The sequence below is a fragment of the Schistocerca gregaria genome, chromosome X (genome assembly GCF_023897955.1).
Source record: "Schistocerca gregaria isolate iqSchGreg1 chromosome X, iqSchGreg1.2, whole genome shotgun sequence".
Classification (NCBI taxonomy): domain Eukaryota; kingdom Metazoa; phylum Arthropoda; class Insecta; order Orthoptera; family Acrididae; genus Schistocerca; species Schistocerca gregaria.
The window spans coordinates 602,836,825-602,856,784 of record NC_064931.1 but is presented as its reverse complement, the minus strand read 5'-3'; the positions used below and the strand labels follow the sequence as shown (position 1 = coordinate 602,856,784).

Sequence of the window (19,960 nt, the reverse complement as noted above, 5' to 3'; positions counted from 1 at the left end):
AGTAGTTATCAATTAAATATGGTTTCAGTTTGAGTATAAAGCTAATTTTATGATGTGTTTAATTCCTTACACCACCAGGTAGGTGGTCAAAGACTTTTATGGTGGAATACTTGATTCGTTTCTTTACTGTGCTAATATTATACTTTTGAATGTCACTATTGTTTTCAAACTGTGATTAATTGTTGACTACAAACTTTATAAGGCAGTACATTTACTTTGGGCTGTTGGCAGGATGCCCAACATTGTAATGAGCTCTCTACAAGACAAGAGGTTCTGGATTGGACACCTCACATTATCCTTATTGCATGTTTCTGTGCAACAAATTCTTTTCCTCCACAAAGCTCAGTTTCCTCAGAATATGATACAATAAGACATTAGTGAGTGAAAAAATGCAGAGCTGGTCAGCTTTTTGATTTTTCATCTCTAAATTTGATATCTGTAACACAAAAGTTGCAGGGATTTGAGATTTAGGAAGCTCTGTAACATTTGACTTCCAGTTCAGGTTTCTGTCAGTATGAACACCTAAGAATTTAGAATATTTGGTTGCATTTACTGACTCATCCTTGTTGATTATTTCTAATTGTGTGGTGTGCATTGTGCAGCCCTGGATTGAATGTATTATTTTATTTATATTAAGTTACAGTACATTTGCAGAGAACCAGTTGCTAATTTTCAATAAAATATTTACATTCTCAAATATTGAAGTTACTCCATTAGGATTAATTATAAAACTTGTGCTCTCAGCAAAGAAACCTATTTCTACTTCTTGCACATATATACAGGGTGTGATTCAAAAGTTTCAAGACTTAACTCATAACTCGAAATTTATTGGACATTTACCTACTGTGCACTAAAATTCTTCAAAATATGATCCTTCAGCATCAACACAGCACTGCCAACATGTCTTCCACTGTTCGTAGCCCTTCCGGAAGGCCTCAGGTGTCATGCTGTCAAGGGCTCTCGTCGAAGCCTGCTGGATGGCGTCGATGGAGTCGAATCGCTTCCCTTTTAGGCCTGTCTCGATTTGGGGGAAGAGGAAAAAGTCACTCGGAGGCAAGACGGGGCTGTAGGGTGGCTGCGGCAGTGCTGTCACGTTGAACTTGACGAAACTTCAGCTTGATGATGGCCTCCCAGAGCGGTCATCGTCGATAACATTCCCGCAGCCATCTTTGAAACGTTTGTGGCACATGAAAACCATTGCATGGGACATGGCTTCTTCCTTAAAGGCCTCTTGAATCATACCAAGAGTCTCCGTGGCGGTTTTGTTCATTTGCATGCAAAACTTAATCACATAACGCTCTTCCAAGTGCTGCTCCATTTTCGCATCTCCCACTTTTTGACCGAGGTCAATGACACGCACTCACACTGCAAGCGATGCACACTCCCCATGGTTCCAGAGGCAACTGCCGCAGCGTCATTTCGTTCCCTGACCCCCCCCCCCCCCCTACTTCCCCCACCCGGCAGAACTGGTCCACGCGCGCTCCACTACTCTTGTAACTTGCGAATCGCACCTTGTATGATGAAAGATGATTTATATGTACAAAGCACAAAAGAGGACCCAGTATCGATAGCTATGGTGCACAGGTGGTGATTTCCCCCCCTTCCAAAATGCTGTTTCATTGTGTGCACTCCCTGAGTTTTTTTATGAATCACTTTGCATTATGGTGAAAACCAGTTACCAGCAAAATTCTTCAGATTTTATAGGAGCATAGTGTGATCCACAGAAGCAGTCATGATGAAAATACCGTTAAATCAGCAGAACTAATTTAATGAAGTGAGCACTTGCACAGACTTGATATAGAGGAACAGAATGAATACTGTGGGATGTATAGAGTTCACAGAAGTTAATAATTCAGAACACAAGCAATGGCTGTTGGATGGACACTGATGTGGTTAACCTGTAATATTTTGATTCTGTAGCTCGTATAATAAAATTAAGTAAGTTGTTGTCCATGTTATATATTTGAATGGTGAATAATGAATACAGATGAAAATTAGTGTTTGTTAATGAGAAATAAAGATGTTCACACAAAACAGATTCATTGTTGGTTATGAGTAATAGATAAATTTGAAATCCAAAGGCATTGATTTCTCTAGTCCTTTGTCATTTATAAAACAAATGTACTTTTGTGGCTTTGTTGAAGAACAAATATTCGATTTATTTATAGATCTTTTATTTATTTGTCAGTCTTGTATTTATCTTTTACTTATTTGTTTGTTTATTTTCAAACATCTATCAGATAGTTTGTAATTTTGGAAGGTTTTATAAAGGAAAAGAAATAAAGTATATTATCGCAGAAGAAGCTGAATAGCACCGTGGTTATCATACTAAACTGTTGCGTGGAGGGTCGTGAGTTCAAAACTCACCTGGACTGTACAAATTTAATTTCTATATTCGGTTCGAGTAAATTCTAGAAGTAACCACAAATGTCTGAAATCATTGTACTGGAATGTTGTGTAGCTGTATATATAGTGTGTGTGTGTGTGTGTGTGTGTGTGTGTTTTCAGGCTGGAAGCAGTTCGCTGCACGCTCTTGTATGTGCAAGTGCTGAATAAACCTTCGTTAAGTGAAGTTAGTGTTCGTCATTCGTCTAATTACACCTTCTTCTGTGTGACACTATTCTGGTGGAGACGCTGGGTTTTGGAAATTGTGATAGTGCACATTATCGACGACACAGTGGCTACATCAGCCCACAACAGAGCCGCCGTTTACGTGGTGAGAAACCCGAGTTTGAGCCATATTCAACAGATCACAATCTATCGGAGACAGAAGAAGAAGAGGAGGACATTACGATGACAGCAACTGGTGCCACCACATGAGACATCCTTCTGGGTTCTCTGGTGACAATGCCAAAGATCCAACCAAGTGGCTGAAGGTATATGAGGGCATAGCCAGATTTAACAAATGGGATGACACCGTGTCTTTGGTTAACATATTTTTCTACTTGGAGGGCACTGCCAAGCAATGGTATGAGAACAATAAGGAGAAGTTCACAAGCTGGGAAGTATTCCAGGTGGAATTGCGCAAGTATTTCGGCGACACGTGCCGACAGAAGTGCAAGGCTGAAGATAAATTAAAGTGCATGGCACAGCATCCAGGAGAAACTACAGCATCCTACATTCAAGATGTCTTGGAGCTGTGTAAAATAGTGGATCCTAGAATGGAGGAGGAAGATAAGGTTGCTGAGGACATGTATCGAGGAGGTTTTGACAGCAGATGACATAAAATGGTGCCGGTGTATCGAGACAATGCATCAAAAAAGAATTACACGCAAGAAGTTTGAACAGTTTCCAAATGTTGTGTCGATGTGTGTGATGGAGGAAGCAACTGATTTCACAAGTGTTCTTCATCAGATAGTGAGAGAGGAAGTACAGAAGGCACTTGATTGCACAGCGAGCAAAAACCCGAAACGCTTCAAGAGGTCATAAGGGAGGAAGTGGAACAGACATTGAACCCAAGCTCTAATCCTTCATTTCCCTTTAAAATGGTAAAAAATTGAGACCCAGGCAGAGTTACGTTCCTGCAATGTCACATGAGGAACCTGTTTAGGCACCAAGGAAGACTGACATCTGGAGGACCCAGGATAACCAAACAGTTTGTTTCCACTGTGGGCGACCAGAACATGTGGTGTGCTATTGTCGAGAAAGGCGGCAGATATTTGATGATGCCCACAACAAAAGACAGCAGACTGATCTTAGCCGACACCAACTCCAGGACGACGTAGATGAACAAGAAGATGTGGGTGCAGGACAACATAGTCACCATTGCCGCAAACTAGTCACTGGAGAGCACGCTCCCCAACACGCCGATCCAGGTCTCCATTGCCATTTAGAGCTCCAGCCAATCACCTAGCCACCACAACCTGGAAAAGTAAACGGTGCAACCTTCCTTGGAGGTGAGGCCACCGAAGAGAAAAATCCTCCACCGTCGATAACTACAAAAATGATAGGAAACTACGTCAATATCCTCATGGGTGACCGACCAGCCCAAGCTCTTCTGGACTCTGGAGCATCATATTAAGTCATTTTGGATAAGTACCGTCACCCATTGCAGAAAACCGTATTACTCGACAACAAAATGCCCCTGCTGAATGTGTCTAATGGGAAATATGTAAAATGTACAGGAAGATGTATCATTCATGTGGGTATAAGTGGCCATACACAGCCCTTAAAATTCATTGTCTTACAAGAGTGTAGTCATGACTTCATTCTCGGATTGGACTTTTTGAAAGCTTCTCAGGCAATAATAGATTGTGGTCACTCGAAGATTATGCTAGATGAGATGAGATACTGGGGACAGGGAGGTATGTATCCGAGTGTGAGGAGACTGTGTGCTGGATGAAGTGATCATTCCTGCAGTCAGCGCTAGAAAGGTAACTGTCACGTATCGTGCCATGCATCAACTCATAGATCTTGCAGTGGAATGTAAGAGAAGCATACCACTGAAGAATAACTTGGTCATCCCAGCCTCTGTCGTCTCGTTTAAGAATGGATTTGGTGAATTGTGGATAGTTAACTGTTGCCGAGAACTGCAGATCCTTTCAAGATGCATGTGCATAGCATATGCTGAGCTGTTAATTGAAGAACAGCTGAGCATCATAGAAACCTCTCATGCTGAGTCTGTGAGCGAAATTAGCACTAGCACAACGAGACAAGATCTTCTAACTCGACTATCACCACTAAGGAACACCCGACCCTCCTTGCTATTCTTCAAGAGTTCTCTGAATGCTTCAATCCACAGGTGAAGAGCAAATTAGACAAATTGACGGTGAAGCACCAGATTAGCACTGGACTCCATCAGCCAATTAGCCAGAGAGCATACCATGTGTCAGCAATGGAACATCAAATAATTCATGACGAGGTAGAGAAAATGATGATGAATGACACCATTCAGCCTTTTCAGAGCCCATGGTCATCACCAGTGGTGCTCGTGAGGAAGGAGGATGGCAGTTGGTGCTTTTGTGCTGATTGCAGGAAGCTTAATAAGATAACTAAAAAGGATGTTTATTCCCTTCCACGAATTGATGATACACTATATTATCTGTAGGTGACTAAGTTTTTCTCAACCATGGGCATGTACTCTGGATACTGGCAAATCAAAGTAGATGAGGCTGATCATGAGAAAACTGCATTCATAACCCCTGAGATCCTGTATCAGTTTAAGGCAATGCTGTTTGGTTTGTGTAATACAGCAGCAACTTTTGAATGGAAGGTGGACGATGTGTCTTTGTTATTTAGATGAGATTATAGTGTTCTCAGAGACATTCGATGAACATATAAAAAGACTGAGGGCTGTTCCTAAGTGTCTCCAACAAGACGGACTAAAACATAATCCAAGGAAGTGTGTCTTTGGAGCACGAGAAATCAAAATACTTGGATGCCATGTGTCAAACAAAGGTGTGTGGCCAGACCCAGAAAAGGTGAGATCTATAACAGAATTTCCTATTCCTAAAAGTATTTGAGATGTGAGAAGCTTCCTCGGATTATGTTGTTATTACCGTCGTTTTACCAAAGACTTTTGTATCATAGCTAGGCCACTCCAAGAGTTGTTAAAAGCTAATACTAAATTTATCTGGGGTGGTGCTCAACAAGATTCTTTTGATGTGCTGCGAAAGCTCTGACGACTGACCCTGTACTTACTTTGTATGATGAGAGAGCACCTACAGAACTATACACAGATGCCAGCGGGTATGGGATCGGTGCTGTTCTGGTGCAAATTTTGGATGGAAAAGAGGAGGTTATAACCTATGCTTCTAGGACACTTACAAAAGCCGAGAGAAACTACTCAACTACAGAAAGAAAATGTCTTGCTGTGATCTGGGCCATGTGGAAATTTCGACAGTGTCTGTATGGGAGGCCATTCACAGTTGTTACAGACCATCATCCACTTTGTTGGTTGACAGGTCTTCAGGATCCAACATGACGATTCACCAGGTGGGCACTACATCTTCAAGAGTATAACATTACCCCCTCTGAAGAAACCCTGTGCCAGACCATCAAGACTTTGATGAAGATAGTGATTGTCTCGCTGCACTCCAGGATCTCTCTGCTGAGCAGGGGGAGGACTCCAAGAAATCTCAAATTATGCTTGCCTTAAATCGGTCAGAGAATGTGAAAGGACAATCTAATGTAGTTAATGGATTACTTTACAAGAAAAACTTTGATCCCTTTGGAAAGAGGTGGCTAGCAGTGATTCCTAAACACATGCGCTTAGATGTTCTACAGAAATTCCATGACACACCTGAGGCCGGACATTCAGGATTTATTAATACATACGATAGAATCCGCGAGAGATTTTTCTTGCCAGGTTTATTTAGGAGTGTCCGTCATTATGTGTTGCACTGTCGAGAGTGCTAGAGGTGAAAGGCAGTTCCTCAGAAACCATCTGGCCGACTCATACCAATTCCACCACCCGAAACATCTATCCAGTGTGTTGGGATTGACCTCCTCAGACGATTTCCAACGTCTGCTAGTGGCAATAGATGGATTATTGTTTGCACTGATTATCTGACACGCTATGCCATTACAAAAGCCATGAAAACAGCCGAAGGATTCGAGGTAGCCACATTCATCGTGGAACACATATTAAAACATGGTGCCCCGAGGTTGTTAACTGCGGATCAAGGGAAAGTTTTTCAATCAAAACTTGTGACAGAGGTTAACTGTCAGTGTAACATTACTCATCACATGATGACTGCCTATGAACCACAAACTAATGGGATTACTGAATGCCTTAAGACCTTCGCCAACATGCTATCAGTGTTCGTCAATGTTGAGCAGAACAACTGGGATGAGGTGCTACCTTTTGTGACATTTGCCTACAACACTGCCAAACAAGACACCACATGTAACTCTTCAGGCTTTCCCGGCGAGGTCTTGACATGTGGAATAATCGGGTCTACTGCCGGATGTTGTTGTCACTCTGACACAAACATCCGGCAGTAGATCCAATTATTCCACATGTCAAGACACCACACGATTTGTGCCATTTTTCCTGGTGCATGGTCGTGAGGTGACTAAGACGATGGACACTATGTTTCCGTTACTTCTGATGAGGTGGACAATGACTACATTGGCCAGGTTTTAACCAGAGCTGAGGAAGCTCGGCAGTTAGCTCGACTCTGAATGCTGCAGGCTAAAGAAAACGATCGCCCTAGGTATGACGCGAGCCACAGCCCTGTTGTCTACCAGCCTGGTGACCATGTCTGGATCTCCACTCCTGTTTGGATGGTTGGTTTCTCTGAGAAGCTTCTCAGGTGCTACTTTGGACCTTATAAGGTTGTAAGACAGTTGTCTGATGTTACTTACGCAGTTGAAGATTTCGACTCAGACACAAGACGACGAAAGGTCAGAGATGTGGTCCACGTCCTTCGAATGAAGTCCTATAAGGATCCTGCAACCCTGGGAAAATTTGAAGCTCCAGTGCCAGGCAACAAGCGAAAAGGTGATGAAGAGCGTAGCGGCAAAAGAAGTTCTAAGAAGATCACCACCAGGGAAGAATCAGCCATCAGGAGTTGGAGTATGCAGGACTGATGACTCATTCCTGGACTAGCAGGACGTAACACCGAGACGCTGTTCTCTTAAGGAGGGAGGAATGTTGCAGAAGAAGCTGAGTAGTTCCGTGGTGTAGTGGTTATGATACTAAACTGTTGTGTGGAGGGTCGTAAATTCAAAACTCACCTGAACTGTACCAATTTAATTTCTATATTTGGTTCGAGTACATTCTGAAAGTAACCTTAAATGTCAAGAATCATTGTACTGGAATGTTCTGTAGCTGTGTGTGTGTGTGTGTGTGTGTGTGTGTGTGTGTGTGTGTGTGTGTGTGTGTGTGTGTATATATATATATATATATATATATATAATATGTGTGTGTGTGTGTGTGTGTGTGTGTTCTGGCCGGAGGCAATTCGCTCCTAGCTCTTGTATGTGCAAGTGCTGAATAAACCTTCGTTAAGTGAAGTTAGCATTTGTCATTCATCTAATTATACCTTCTTCTACATGACAATATGCTCTCCACATGCAAAAGAGGATAACGGTGTGTTACATCTCATGAAAATTGTCATTATTGCTAAGAAGATTCACTGTCTTCTTCAGCAGAAAATGAGAAATCACAAATTCCACTCTAATCTTTGGTGAATTACTTGATTGTGATTCCATGTCAACTTCGTCTCCAAAACCCAATTCAAAAGTGAAAAATAAATCATCCTTTTATCACACACCTTCATCATAGATGCAACACCCAATTTCTTTGGCATTTATTTGACTATTGTAAATCATTAGTTCATTGTAAGCCTTCCTTTTTCAGGGACAGTACTGCAGGTGAGCCGTTTGTTTTTAAATCATGGGTGAGAGAATTCCATAATAGTTGTTGTACTGTGGAAAGGTGGAAGAAGTCTTCACGTTGTCTTTTGACAGTTTCTTGATAGATAGTTACCATTGTGCTTGATAGATAGTCACCATTGTGCTTGATAGGTAGTCACCATGGGCTGTTTTATGTGCTAAAACTCAGTGTTTCGTATGAAATTCTTGAATCACATAGCTCTATATAACTACATAGACATGTGTCTTATCAAAAACTATTCCATCTTGTGAAGCAAAGCTTACTCAGAGCACTACAATGCTTTCAGTTATTTCTAATGGCTTGGGACATCCAATAGCATTCCATAAACCATTACATTTTTGTGTAATTTTACATTACACATTGGCTAATGCTGTTTTGAGAGATCGATTGAAAGCTGATTGGTGTTGGTCATCACACAGTCTATACTTCATTCACTAATTACCCAGCAGTACAAACACGAAAGAATCAACAAAATACCCTTATCCAATAGTGTTAGCACATCTTGGTGCAATTGAGGCAAATATTAAAGATTAGAGTCTCCATTGGCTGCATTCTCATCTTTACCTAGTTAACAAGAGTGCTCTCACATGTTGCTCGGGGGAGGCAGTAGACGAAGTATTAGAAAGTGCAGAATCCTGTTGAATTGGGCCACATTGGTAGTTTAACTGCTCAACAGAGGATGAAGATTGTTTGCATAATATTGCTCTCTTGTTTTACTGTCATTTTCGTATGGGCACTGTCCAGTGAAAAGTTGCCTCAGACATTATGATTACAATTTTCCGGTATGGTTTTCTAATGGGGAAAAAGAATATAGGGTGAAAAGAAACCACATTAAAAGATGCTTGATGAAGCAACCCAGATTTGTTCTGACAGTTGATTGTATCTCAGAAACCTGCTGATGCATCTAGACTTGCTGCAAAACTGTAGGTACATCTTGGTATTAAAGTGGCCAGGAAAGGCCTAGAAGAGAATCCTGAATCCTGTTAACTGTTCTTCAGTGCGTGCAAATATAGGACTTAAAGGGGATAATTTCAGAGAAACTGCTTGTTTTACATGATAGATCTGACCGAGAAATGCTATACTTACTAGCAAGTGAAGTGACGTAATGAAGGCAGTTTGGTAGTGCTATTGTGACACTAATAACTTGCTGCATCAATTAGCTCCCCAAAATCCATATACTGCATCCCGCAGAGTACATCCTTCATTAGGCTGAGCAGATGGAAGCTGGAAGGTGCAAGATCTAGGCTGTGGGGTTGATGAGGAGGAACAGTCCAGTGAAGTTTTGTGAGCTCCTCTCAGGTCACACACTTGTGTGAGGCCTTCTGTTGTCATAGAGAAGGAGATGTTCATTTGCATTTTTGTGGTGACAAACACGCAGAAGTCGTTTCTTCAATTTCCTGAGGGTAACACAATAACTTGATAGTTGATCATTGCAATATGAGGGAGGACACCAAACAGAATAACCACTTCAGAGTCCCAGAAGACCATCGTTATGACTGCACGAGCTAAGGGTGCGGCTTTGAACGTTTTCTTCGAAGGAGAGGTGCCACTCCACAGTTGATATTTCATCACCTATGATGGTGTTCAACAAAAAATTGTCACTATCAGCATCATAAGTAGCAAACAATTCCACACAGATGGTCTTTCATTGCTCTTTATGGTATTGTGTTAGGCAGTGGGGAACCCAGTAGGTACACACTTTTGAGTACCCCAGCTGGTGGTCAAGTGTGTTAGCGCTGCCAACAGAGATGTCCAGTTGTGCAGTGAGGTGTTTGAGATTGTGACCAATCATCACCTCAAATGACAGTGTCTGCATGTTCCAACACCGCAGGAGTCACAGCTCTGTGTGGTCACCTGGCACGCGGGAGATCAAACAGTTTTGCATGACCTTGTTGCACTAATGACTGACACCTTGCGTAAGGAGTCACTGCATTTTTGTTCACTGCCATGTCTCCGTAGACATTCTGCAAGCACCTATAAATATCTTTGATGATCTGGTTTTCTGCCAAAAGAAACTCACTGACAGCTCTGTGCTTGGAATGCACCTCTGTTATAGATACCATTTTGAAGGCTGCATATAGTGCTGCCACCTAAAGGGCCTGAAGTGGGAACATTTCACATCCCACAACAAAGTCCAGATCATTACAACCAAAATTGTGGCATTACTTATTGATCACCCCTCGTTTGCTGGCCCTTCAGGGTGTTGGAATTCACTTTATTTGTGACCTCAGAGATGGGCCATTGATTTGTTGAATCACATGTGATCTGAAGGCAAAGAATTCTTCTGCGATTGATTTAAGGAAATTTGCGTATTAATTTATGTTCTATTGAAACAGGATTAGGAATAAGTAGGTCCAACTAGTTATAAACAATGTGTCTTCACTACTTAAGTGGAAATAATTTGGAGAGGAAGGGTAACCACTAACTGATATTGATTTGTAAACTGAGAAAGCCTAAGAACTTTGTATTGTATGGGATCAAGCAATGTCACACCATCCTTAATAACTTCACCATGCTAAAAATGTATGTACAGGAGTATTTCTATTGTGGACATCATTTTGTTCCCTTTTTGGATTAGAAGATGTATGACACTTCATGCGGCAACAAGACCGTATGTCAGGCACGTGAATGTGACTTCAGAGGATGCTTTCCCAGTGTAATGCATTTCTCTCTCTCTCTCTCTCTCTCTCTCTCTCTCTCTCTGTGTGTGTGTGTGTGTGTGTGTGTGTGTGTGTGTGTGTGTGTGTGTGTGTGTGTGTGTCAGCAGTACTTTGTGATTTTGTTGAATAAAGTGCTCTCATTAATGGCAGCATTATGTTAATATCTTAACAGGATTTCATTGGCTAATATAAGTCCAAATAAGTGTCCAAAAATTGCATGCAATTTTATTATTATTATTATTTTCAGTGTTTTGCTCTTCCTTTGTTATTTAAATGAAATGTGTAAAAAATTGTGGTTAGGCTTTACATCATTATGATTTATCATGCAAAATGATCCATGGAACATGAAACTAACTAACTAATCTTGAGACTGTTGCAAACTGTCAGTCATAAGTTGACCATTAAGAAGTTAGGAAAATGGCTAGAAAAGACAGTCGTCAATTTTGATCACAGAGGATAATTCTCTCTATCACAAAACATATTTCTTGGTCTGTACCTTTTTAATGCCAACTCCACATTGCATTACATACTACTTTACCATCTTCTTGGATTATCTTACAGTAGTTCACCACCATTACCAGCTTACACAATTATTACTTAGAATTTGACATGTGTGCTTCCCAGTCTGCTCAACTGCAGCCAGTGGAATACTACTCCCATTGAGGAAGCTCAGAAACATTGAGTATGTTCAAATTCTCATCTCTCTCTCCTTAATTGTGTTTATGACAGCTGTGTCGTTCCATATTGGAAATAGACATCAATCTTTTCCAGTAGTAGCGGTGGTGGTGGTGATGGTGGTGGTGGTGGTGGTGGTGGTGGTGGTGGTGGTGGTGGTTGTAGTAGTAGTAGTAGTAAACTTTGTTGTTATTCCTTCAGTTTACTATATACTAGGAAGTGCTAACTGTGGTTTCTTATTTTGTGCGCAGGTACAAAGCATTAGACAGACTTGATCAAGATAGAAAACTGATGCTTTTCCAACACTTAGGATTTGTACATTGTCCTATTAGAGAGCATTGTCCAGCCTTCCCCAACTGTATGGATGCTCTCATAGAACGAATCTTAGGAACAAAAGCTCATAGGTATATTCATCTACATAGATTATGCAATATTTCAGTTGTTTCATAACATTGAAGTAAAAATATTTATTTTTAAATTTCAGGCCATCCTCTTGGAACCACAACAGCCAGTGGATCCTAAATTCTGACAATAATCAGCTGAATCTTGTTATCCTAGGGATTGACGGACTAGCAGAGGAGTTAGCGAATGATATTCGGGTATGGTAAATAAAATATAATATTGATAATTTTTACAAAAATATATAAAAAAATCTTCATGTTTTGCATTGATGACTTATAAATACAAACAATTTTGTGAAAATTGTGACACAATTGAGGAGTAATGAGAACCGAATGATGCATGGGGAATTAAGAAAAGAATGATACACATACACCTCACCAAGTGTGCAAACTACTGAAGTATTTGCTGGATTGTCATGTAAGCCACATTCAATGAGGCTCTTGAGGAAACAGAGGTATGCAGTCAGGTGATTAATGGGGAGGATAAATTTTGTATTACAACATCATTGTTCATGCAGGGATTAAATCCAACTTGTACACTTCAGAGTCAATGGGCTGAAGAGAATAAGATGAATCCAGAATTCTGCAGTGGACCACAAAACATGGTGATAATTTGGGATGATAGATATCCATCTGTATCCACAATTTTACAGAGCCACTATATATAAAAACAAAGATGATGTGACTTACCAAACAAAAGCACTGGCAGGTCGATAGAAACACAAACATACACACAAACTTCAAGCTTTAGCAACCAACGGTTGCTTCATCAGGAAAGAGGAAAGGAGAGGGAAAGACGAAAGGATGTGGGTTTTAAGGGAGAGGGTAAGGAGTCATTCCAATCCCGGGAGTGGAAAGACTTACCTTAGGGGGAAAAAAGGACAGGTATACACTCGCGCACACACCCATATCCATCCGCACATACACAGACACAAGCAGACATTTTTAAAGGCAAAGAGTTTGGGCAGAGATGTCAGTCGAGGCGGAAGTACAGAGGCAAAGATGTTGTTGAAAGACAGGCGAGGTATGAGCAGCGGCAACTTGAAATTAGCGGAGGTTGCGGCCTGCAGATAACAAGAAGAGAGGATATACTGAAGGGCAAGTTCCCATCTCCGGAGTTCTGACAGGTTGGTGTTAGTGGGAAGTATCCAGATAACCCGGACGGTGTAACACTGTGCCAAGATGTGCTGGCTGTTCACCAAGGTATGTTTAGCCACAGGGTGATCCTCATTACCATTTGTTTGTTTGTTTGTTCTATTATTTACACACATTGTCACCTGCTGCAAGGATCACTGTATGCCAACATCCCTTTGTTTAAGATTTTTACAATGCTGATGGTTGACAGCTCATGCTACAATGGATATTTTTGTGTGTGCACTGCCACATGGCGCACCAGAAATTTTTTTTTTTAATTTTATTTTATTTATTTTTTTACTAATGATAACAGTATGTGTGGTGGTGGTGGTGGTGGTGGTGGTGGTGGTGGTGGTGGTCATTGTCATTGTCACACTCATGGTCATCGTGTAATCCTCAGTCTAAAGATTTGCTTCATGCAGCTCTCCATACTAGTCTGTCCTGTGCAAGCCTCTTCACCTCTGAACAGCTACTGCACCCTTCTATATCAATTTGAATGTGCTTACTGTATTTGTGCCTTAGTCTCCTTGTACAGTTTTTACCCCTTGCACATTCCTTCATTACCAAATTGACAGTTCCTTGATGTCTAAGGATGTTTCCTATCGACTGATCCCTTCTTTCAGTAAAGCTGGCCATAAATTTGTTTTTTCCCCAGTTCGACTCAATACCTCATCATTAATTATTTGATCTACCAATTAAATTTTCAGTGTTTTTCTGTAACTTGTAGTCTCTTCTTGTCTGAACTGCATGTTGTGCAAATTTTGTTTTCATACAGCGCTACACTAAGAGGCAAATGCCTTCAGAAAAATACTTCCAAACACTTAAATGTGTAATAGTAATATTCAATTATTCCTAATGTTGTGCAAAATTATATTTATTTGTGCACTATCTGACTTTGGACTTCTTAGGTGGTCATCAGGTGGTGATGTCAGTGGCACCCGACAATGAAGCCAGTTTGTGACGAAATAAATGTTTTGTAGAACATTAGGAACTTTTTTCTATTTAATATTGTTATCATGTATTGCAAGACACTGATGGAAAATCTAGTTATTACTTAAATTTGTGTTAGATTTTCACAAATTCCTGGTTTTCAGAAATGATTTTCTTGCTATTGCCAGTGTGCATTTTATTATACCCTCCCTGTTTGAGCCATCAGCTGATATTTTGCTGCCCAAACAACAAAGCCCATCTAGTACTTTTAGTGTCTCATTTCCTAATCCAATTCCTTCATCACCACCTGATTTACTTGAACAACATTCCATTAGCCTTATTTTACTATTAATGATGTTAGTGTTATAATCTCATTCCAAGACATTATCTATTCTTTTCAGTTGTTCTTCCAAGTGTTTTGCTGACTCCTACAGAAATACAATGTCATCCTCAAACTTCAAAGTTTTATTTCTTCCCACGTTTAATTTCCTTTCCAAATCTCTTCTTGGTTTCCTTTACTGCTTGCTCAGTGTGCAGATTGAATAACATTAGGATAGACTACAACCCTATCTCACTTCCTACTCAACTTTTACTTCTCTTTCATGTCCTTCGACTTTTATAACTACCATCTGGTCTCTATACAAGTTGCAGATAATCTTTTGCTCTCTGTATTTGATCCCTGCTACTTTCAGAATTTCAAGGAGTCTATCCCAGACAACATTATCAAAAGCTTTTTCTAACAAATTCTATAAAGTAGCTTTGCCTTTCTTAAAGCATTGTACATGCCATTGTAGGTGGCAATTATGAGAAAGGTATTTACACTACAAAAACAAAGACAAGCAGATGCGTGACTATAATTCATATTCTTTTATTGACAATACTTACATGCAGTCAAGCCTCGCAAAGACAGACAAAAGCTACTTAACGTCCTCTGTTGTCTTTATATTTGTTTATCTCACTGAATACTGTCCTCAGTTCTGAGTAGTTCCCTCTAGTAACTGAAGTACAGGTGTTCATGGCAGGGTTCCAAGGGTCATTGTGTCTTCTGCCAGATCTCTGTCTGTGCTGACTTATAATGAGTCTGGAAGAATACATTTTGTTGCATTGTGGGTGTGGCCATTTTCAGTGTACCTCTCTTTTCCTATCTAGCTGTACCTATTGGTCATACAGTGATGGATAATCTGGAGCGAGCAAAGTGCCCATTGGTTGCCAGTCTGGAGTTCTTATACTCAGCAGCCTCTGGAGTGTCGTGTGGGGTCAATGTAAACACTACCAATCCCACACTCCTAAGATAAATCATAGTGTCAGTATTGCCTTATATTCCTACTTTCCTCTGAAACCTAAACTGATCTTCTCTGAGGGCAGCTTCTACAAGTTTTTCTGTTCCTCTGTAAATAATTCGTGTCAGTATTTTGCAGCCATGATTTAATAAACTGATTGTCCAGTAGTATTCACACCTGTCACCACCTGCCCCTCTCTTTTGTTCTTTTTATTTATAAAAAAAATTGAAATTGTTGTGTTATTTTTGAAATCTGAGGCTAATTCAACTATCTCATAGACATCTTGCACTCCAGATGGAATAGTGTGGTCATTGCTTCCACTCCCAAGGATCTCAGTAATTTTGAGGGAATGTTTTCTACTACAGGGGCCTTGTTTCAATTTAGGTCTTTCAATGCTCCATCAAATTCTTCTAATATTGTCTTCAAGTTCATTTTCCTTATATAACCTGTCTGTATATTCCTTCCTCCTTTCAGCTTTACCTTCTTTGTATATATTAGATGATATTCTGATGAACACAATGATCCGTTAAACAGTCTGTAGTATCATGTTGGAAGCACAGTGGGTGTGAATCACTGTTAACTTCAATTTGCAACGTCAGCTACTGTGAACTCGATACGCTGTATAGTCAGTATCATGAGCAAGTCAAAGATTCCCCGGGTTGTTTAAATTATTCAGTACATACTCATCTGGATATGAAAGACATTGCCCGATGTTTAGGAATCTGTTGGCATTCTTCTCAGTAAAACAGATTCTACTGTTCTGACTTAGTTGTTTCATTAAAAATATTTCTAATATAATTCATCGTAAGTAGCATATCATTGTTTTCCAGCAATCAGTATCTTAAAGTTATAGATGTATTTGAAACAACTGAACAGTGACTACTGTAGAAACACATTTTGAATTTTTAATGTGGTACTACGACAAAGAGACGCTTTTGTCACAGGTCTCAGTGGCTTCACAAACTCGTGGTTTCTGTTCTTGCAATGTGGGTGTATTAATTAGGAATTTAAATTAGTAGTTTACATCAGTGTTAGTTAGTTAGGATAAACATGCTTTCCTGATTCCTTTATCATGTTTCAGTTTTCAAGCACATGAATATTGGGTTTCCAGTTGTTCTGAGTTCAGTTTGTAACTTAACAATATCAGTTGCTGGAAAAGGATAACTGTGTGTGCCGAAAACAGCATGAGAATAAGTCATAAAATAACAGGAACTTTACCATGGTTTCTAATATGGGTCTTACAGATATTTTTGTCATCTTACTTTTTTTTACTTTTTTGACATAGTCCTTCTGAAATGGAAAAACTGTTTTCTTGATAGGTATCAATCTTTGCAATGCCTTCATGAATTTTTCATCTTCTGACCACACACATTGTGTTTCAAAGATCCTAACAATTGAAAATATGATTGTGCCAAATTTAGGTTATGGGGTGGATATTTCAATGCCTAAATGTCAGATCTTGTAATGTACCCTTAGTATGTGCAACCACATGACATGCTGTCAAGTATTACCAGCACTACTTCTGAGAGAAGTCACAGCCGTTGTGATGTTGTGCCAGGCCTTGACTACCTTACCAACATGTCACTATAGTGACTACTATTCACAGTCTGACGTTTCTTCTGGGGTGTGATTGAATATGGCTCTTTATATTACAAAATAGTGTATACATGAGTTTCCCAGCAGACACTTGTGTCCTGAATTTTTTTGAAGGCAATGAGTGTTTCCAACCCTATCAGGTAATAGGGGAGAGAGAGTGGCAGATATGATACACGAGTTGGGATGGAAGTCATTAAAGCAAATACGTTTTTCGCCGCGGCGAGATCTATTTACGAAATTTCAGGCACCAACTTTCTCTTTCGAATGCGAAAATATTTTGTTGAGCCCAACCTACATAGGTAGGAATGATCAAAATAAAATAAGAGATATCAGAGCTCTAACAGAAAGGTTTAGGTGTTCGTTTTTCCCACATGCTGTTCGGGAGTGGAATGGTAGAGAGATAATATGACTGTGGTTTGATGGACCCTCTGCCAAGCACTTAAATGTGAATTGCAGAGTAGTCATGTAGATCAGTCCTTGTACTGTATGGTTGGTAAATGTGTTTCCTGGACTCTTCTCTGTTACTGTTTAAAACTTCCTGTGCATAATTTTCCAAGTGTTTCTTCAATATATCAGCTATGCATGCTCACTGTCTCAGTTTGAACCCACTAGTCTCCCACTTTGTTGTTAGTCACTGATGTCATGCCTTCTGTTTTTAAACACTTACACCAATTCATACACTGTCCTTTTACTTGAACAAAAGTCTCTCTACTGCAGCTTCATTCTGCTGTAGGTTTCAGTTGGTTTCACTACTTTGAAAAAGGAATTTATTACCCCGTTAGCAACCTTGGTATAATAAGAAAGGGATAGCTACTTTTCACTAGTTCATTATTTAGCAGGTTCTGTAATTCAGTGAAAAGAACAGCAAAAATAAATGAAGGAAAAGGAAGGGACAGTGTTTCTGTATGTAAGAAAAATATTAATTTATGCCTCAGTTTTTGCATGACATGTGAGATATAAAGAAACAGTTGTTCGTCACATTGTGGTTAACAATTAAATTGTTAATTCTTTTTCTTCATTTTTCTTTTTTGTAGTGGATTTAAAAGAAGCACAACTTCACAAAATCTTTGATAACACATGGTCCTATGTTTGATATAAACATATAGTAACTACTCGCAGACAGTGGGTGGCAGCACTAGAAGAGGAGGGTATGTAGTTTCGGGGGGGGGATACGGAAAACAGTGCAGTCATTGTCATAACGAAAAAACAGAATGATTTATCTGAAGTCCAGAAGGACATGATCATTGGGTTTCGGGCCAAGGCTGGAAGCATTTCTGAAATGCCTAAGTTTGTCTACTGTTTGTGTGCTGCCGTGGTTGAGGTATACCGTCCATGGCAAAATTGCACTGTCCAAAACCAGCGCCGAGAAAACCATGGCGCACCATGATGCCCTAGATGATAGGGGTGAACGATAGCTGTCGAAGTGTGTATTGGTGGAAAGATGTACAGTTGTTGCGCAACTGATTACCCAGATGAACCAAGGGGCTACTAACAGTGTCTCCTTAATGATTGTTCAGTGAACGTTGCTGTGTATGGGAGTCTGCAGCAGGCACTTGGTTCAAGCACCCTGGCTGACTGCTGCTCATTGGCAAGAAAGACTGAAATTTGCACCCCATACCACAACTGGACATCGACTGAGTGCCCTTTTAAGATGAATCACATTTTATGCCCAATAAGACAAATGGCAAACACGCTGAAACAATTGTCAGAAGAGTCCGGACTGGAGGAGGGAGTGTTATGGTCTGGGGAATGTTTTTGTGGCATTCCCTGGGTGATTTTATCATTATGGAAGGCAAAATGGCCTAACACAAGTATGCATCTATCCTTGAGGACCATGCCCACCCTTAAATACAGTGTTTTTTCCCTTGGCATGGTGGCCTCTACCAGCTGGACAATGCAATGTGTCATGCAGTTTGCACGGTACGTGTGTGGATCGAAGAGCACAGGATGATTTTACTGTATTCCTGTGGCCACCAAACTCCCCAGATTTCAACCCTATTGGGAGTCTGTCGGACCATTTCGATCAGGCTATTTGTCCATGGTCCCTCAGCTGAGAAATCTGGTGCAGCTGGCCATGACACTGGGGTTGGCATGCTTCCACATCTCTGTTGGTACCTTCCAGAACCTCATTGTCACTCTTCCTGCATGTCCCACAATGGTCCACGCTGCAAAATGTGGCTATTAAGAGAATATTATATTTGCAGTCATATTCCTAGAATATGTGGACTTGATCATTATCTCTGTTATCACTTATCACTGTAACTATCTAATAAAAAAATGTGAAAAATCTGTATTTGAGACTAAAGCTTTAATGAAAACAAATCATTCGTAGACTGTATGTAGATAAAGTGTGGTTGAAAGTTAGTTCATAATTCATAAAAACATTTGAATCAGGAACATAACAGTCAATGTAAGACAGCTCAACAGCTCTTTATGCAGATAACTAGGTTGTTTGTTTGTTGTTGTGGTCTTCAGCCCACAGAGTGGTTTGATGCACCTCTCCGTACTACCCTATCCTGTGCAAGCTTCTTCATCTCCCAGTATCTACTGCAGTCTACATCTTTCTGAATCTGCTTAATGCATTCATCTCTTGGTCTCCATCTACGATTTTTAGGCCCCACACTCCCCTCCAGTACTAAATTGGTGGTCCCTTGATGCCTCAGAAAGTGTCACATCAACCAATCCCTTCTGTCGGTGAAGTTGTCCCACAAATTTCTTGTCTCTCCAATTCTATTCAGTACCTCCTCATTAATTACATGATCTACCAGTCTAATCTTCAACATTCTTCTGTAGCACCACATTTTGAAATCTTCTATTCTATTTCTGCCTAAACTGTCATCCATGTTTCACGTCTATAAGTGGCTACACTCCAGACAAATACTTTCGGAAAAGACTTCCTAATACTTAAATCCATATTAAGTGTTAGCAAATTTGTATCAATAT

At 40.2% G+C, this 19,960-nt stretch overlaps 1 protein-coding gene across 6 annotated transcripts in view; it reads left to right on the top strand.

Annotated features, from left to right (window-relative positions):
* LOC126297586 (rho GTPase-activating protein 190) overlaps window positions 1–19,960 on the top strand; it is a 296,415-nt gene that overhangs the window by 83,509 nt on the left and 192,946 nt on the right. For all 6 annotated transcript variants that reach the window (XM_049988556.1, XM_049988559.1, XM_049988558.1 and 3 more), the window contains exons 9-10: window positions 11,928–12,080; window positions 12,161–12,275. In XM_049988556.1, the coding sequence (XP_049844513.1) occupies window positions 11,928–12,080; window positions 12,161–12,275 (268 nt within the window). The remainder of the gene's footprint in view (window positions 1–11,927; window positions 12,081–12,160; window positions 12,276–19,960) is intronic.